At 45.1% G+C, this 3,540-nt stretch overlaps 1 protein-coding gene across 1 annotated transcript; it reads left to right on the top strand.

Moving 5' to 3' along the window:
* The first annotated feature begins 1,127 nt into the window (after nt 1–1,127).
* Nucleotides 1,128–2,876, top strand: LOC131158669 (uncharacterized). The gene has a single exon (XM_058113536.1). The coding sequence runs from the start codon at nt 1,128–1,130 to the stop codon at nt 2,874–2,876; it is 1,749 nt and encodes a 582-aa protein (XP_057969519.1).
* The last annotated feature ends 664 nt before the right edge of the window (nt 2,877–3,540 follow it).

Genomic DNA, 3,540 nt, shown 5'->3' with positions numbered 1-3,540 from the left:
AGATGTGTTAGAAAAGTTTTTCAAATACCCTTATACCGTACTGCGGGGGCAAACAAGATTGCTGACGATTTTCTTCAGGCCAACTTCCTAGATGGCTTCTAGAAGAAGCCGTCGATATACTTATGGGAAATTGTAGATGATTTTCTTCGGACTAACTTCTTAATTTTCTTTAACTTACTTTTTCTGTACACATGTTCTACTCAATATGAATCACGCACAACAAGAACTTGACTAATCTACGAAATAAGTGGAACGTTTTTTTATTTTATTTTATAATATGAGTATCTCTAATCAATTGACATGACAATAGCAACAATTTCATCTCTTATTATATTATGAAATTTGTATTTCTTTGTGAGGAATTGCAAATTATTTTAAATATTTGAAAAAAATTCATTTTCCCAAATCAAGTTTACATTTTTTAAAGGATGATTTCACAAATGTTTAGATATTTGGAACATTATTTACGTTATTTAATATAATAAATAATAAAAAATATATAAGTATCTAAAAAACAAATATTATAAAGGTCGAGCTCAAAGGGAAGTTATTTTGTCGTTGTGTAGGTTTTCAATTCGTTGGCATTTCCTATTTTTTATTTTGAAAAAAAAAAAAGAAAAGAAAAAAGAATTAACAGTTCTTAACCGGAGGGTTAGATTAATGACGCCCGCACCATTAGTAGTAGACGCCTGACCAATTCATGTCAATACTTTCTGTACACCTTAGGAGCGAGCGATGGTAGCTTGAGTAAGTAACCCCACTCGCTTGATTAAAAGCAGACTTTAGATTAAAGAGTGGCTGTCTTATAAAGCCTTCCTCTGTTTCACCTCCAACTCAAATTACATGGGTAAGCTCGTTTGCCCATGAATCAAATCATACAATGCTGAAACAGCTTCTGTGCATCATCAGATCACAGTTTGAATCAGAGCTGTGATGTGATGATACATTCAACCCTTTGGTAATATCATTTTAGCACCTACCTAATCATTTTTATATTCGAAGCTTTTGAATTTGCACATTTTCATCAGCCCCCCCATGAAACAGGAGCAGAGCATCTCTGTTGTTTTATAGGCTCCCCCCCAAACTTCTCTTTTCCCACAAGAAAGCCCAATCCCAACACCCAACTCATGGAAGAAGATGGAGACTCCCCACCCTTCTGGTCACAACCCACTCGCCGTCACCGATCATCTTTTCCGATCCTCAGTCCCACGCTTCTGATCGTCCTCTTCTCCGTGGTTGCCTCGCTTTTCTTCCTTTTTGCTGTTCCTCCGTTTATTTCGTTCTTCACCACCCAAATTTTCCGACCGCATGCCGTCAAAAAGAGCTGGGATTCGTTGAATGTCCTGCTCGTTTTGCTAGCCATCCTCTGTGGGATTTTTTTCAGAAAGAACGAAGATGAATCCGTGGCGGAACAAGATAGTGACAACGGTAAAACAGAGGCCTCTGCTCCGAGCAGAACAGAGGGCTCTCTTTCGCATCGATGGTATGATCAGTACTCTGACGAGAGGATCTATGACGCTCCGGTGAGTAATTCACCAGTCACGGGAGTAGGCCGGTTGAGGAGGAGTAGCAGCTCGTACCCCGATCTGAGGCAAGAATCTTTGTGGGGAACCGGCTTGCGGTTCTTCGACGACTCCGATGTGAACAGGTCTCGCTCTCGTCCGTTGGACTCTGTTCGAAGTCGCCGGCGGCGAAGGGATATTGACGGAGAGGAGTATTCCGGAGAAGTTAAAGTGATTCCGGTGGACACTTTTGAACTACGGGCCACGAGAAGTCCAGCTATTGTGGCTTCGCCGCAGCCTGTGGCACCGAAGTCTCCGGCGCCACCCCACTCGCCGCCTCCGCCTCCGCCTCCGCCTCCGCCGGCGATGAGTCGGAAACAAAAGAGAACGTATCAAACTCATGCCCGCAAAGAGAAGGAAAAGGAGACTTATACGAATATTTGTCATGACTTTGAGAAAACCCAACCTTCTCCGCCGCCCCCTCCTCGTCCTCCACCTCCGCCGCCGCCGCCGCCGCCGATGCCAATGTCGCATCGATCGGAGCAGAGTTATGGGAAACATACTCGGAAAAAGGGCGGCGCAAAGAAGGAGATAGCGAGTGTTATAGCTTCACTGTATAATCAAAGAAAGAGGAAGAAGAAGAGCAAGCCGAAGAACGAGTACGATAATTTGTTTCATCCTCAAACTTCTTCCACCGATTTAAGACCACCGCCTTCGGCGCCGCCGCCGCCGCCTCCTCCTCCTCCTCCTTCTGTGTTCAACAATCTATTCAGAAGGGGAATCAAGAGTAAGAGAGTTCATTCAGTCTCTGCACCGCCACCGCCACCGGCGCCACCACGACCACAACCTCCGCAGCGAAAAAGCCGGATCTCGCCCCCACCGTCTCCCCCAATGCCGCCGCTACCGCCGGAGTACAGACGCCGGCAATTAACTCGCCGGCCGACCTTTCCAGCGAGGATGAACAGTTTCTACGACGGCGATGAGAATGGAAGCGACAGCGGGCAGTCGCCGTTGATTCCAATGCCGCCTCCACCTCCACCACCGCCGTTCCGGATGGCGGAGCCGAAGTTCGTTGTTCGCGGGGATTTTATTAGGATACGGAGCGGTCATAACTCTCGCTGCGGGTCTCCCGAGCTGGACGACGTTGAACTTTCATCTGGGAAGCAACCAAACGTGATGAGCGGTGGAGATTCATCCGGGTCGGGTTTCTGCTCGAGCCCGGATGTCAATGTCAAGGCCGCCACCTTCATTGCCAGGCACCGGGACGGGTGGAGACTTGAGAAGATACAGTCCATGAAAGAGAAACAGAGGATGGGCTTTGATCCAGGCCCAGACATAGCGGCAGGACCAGGCCCAATTCCTGGTCAGATATGACTATTGACATGAAATTACCACGCTGCACTTCACTCAAAATTTTAAAAATATTTTTAGGGTCTGAGTTGATTTGAATTCTCCGCTAGGAGAGTGGGGAGACACATAGATTACTTCTTGGGGGTATTTTATTATACAGTTCAAAAAAAAAAAATACAGGTACAGTAATACATAGGATGTATTGGGCTTTGGCTTTGGGCTTTGGGCTTTGGACTTTGGGCTCTGATTGTGGTTTTTGTTCCCCTCTTGGAGCCCAAATTGGATTTTACATGGTAGGGATGGGAGGTTGGATTGCAGGAATAAGCCTGGTGAGAAGTGTTGTAAGCAAACATAGGTGTGTGCAAGTTTCAATTGTTTTTTGTTTTTTGCGTTTTTATTTTTTGTTTCTGTTTTTTCAGCAGTATCTGTAGATTTGTATTTCTAGGATAGACTTTGCTCAAGATGATTATTTTGGAGTGCAAAGAAATTGGAAAGGGAATTAGGCAATAAGGGAGAGTGAGAGTGATATAAAGAGGTTATTATGGAGATGACCAAGGATTTTGAATGCAAAGCATTTTAGTAATTTCATTTAACCTAAGCAGAGAGATTATGTCTCCATGATAGCAAGCACAATTGGTGCTCTGATACCAATTGTTGATGCGAATGCGCAGCGGAAATCTCACACTCA

Source organism: Malania oleifera, chromosome 6, assembly GCF_029873635.1.
Source record: "Malania oleifera isolate guangnan ecotype guangnan chromosome 6, ASM2987363v1, whole genome shotgun sequence".
NCBI classification, from domain to species: domain Eukaryota; kingdom Viridiplantae; phylum Streptophyta; class Magnoliopsida; order Santalales; family Ximeniaceae; genus Malania; species Malania oleifera.
This window is presented reverse-complemented; position numbering and strand designations above follow the sequence as displayed.

Excerpts from the sequence above, each read along its gene's own strand:
- LOC131158669 (XM_058113536.1), top strand. The coding sequence starts at position 1,128 with ATGGAAGAAGATGGAGACTCCCCACCCTTCTGGTCACAACCCACTCGC.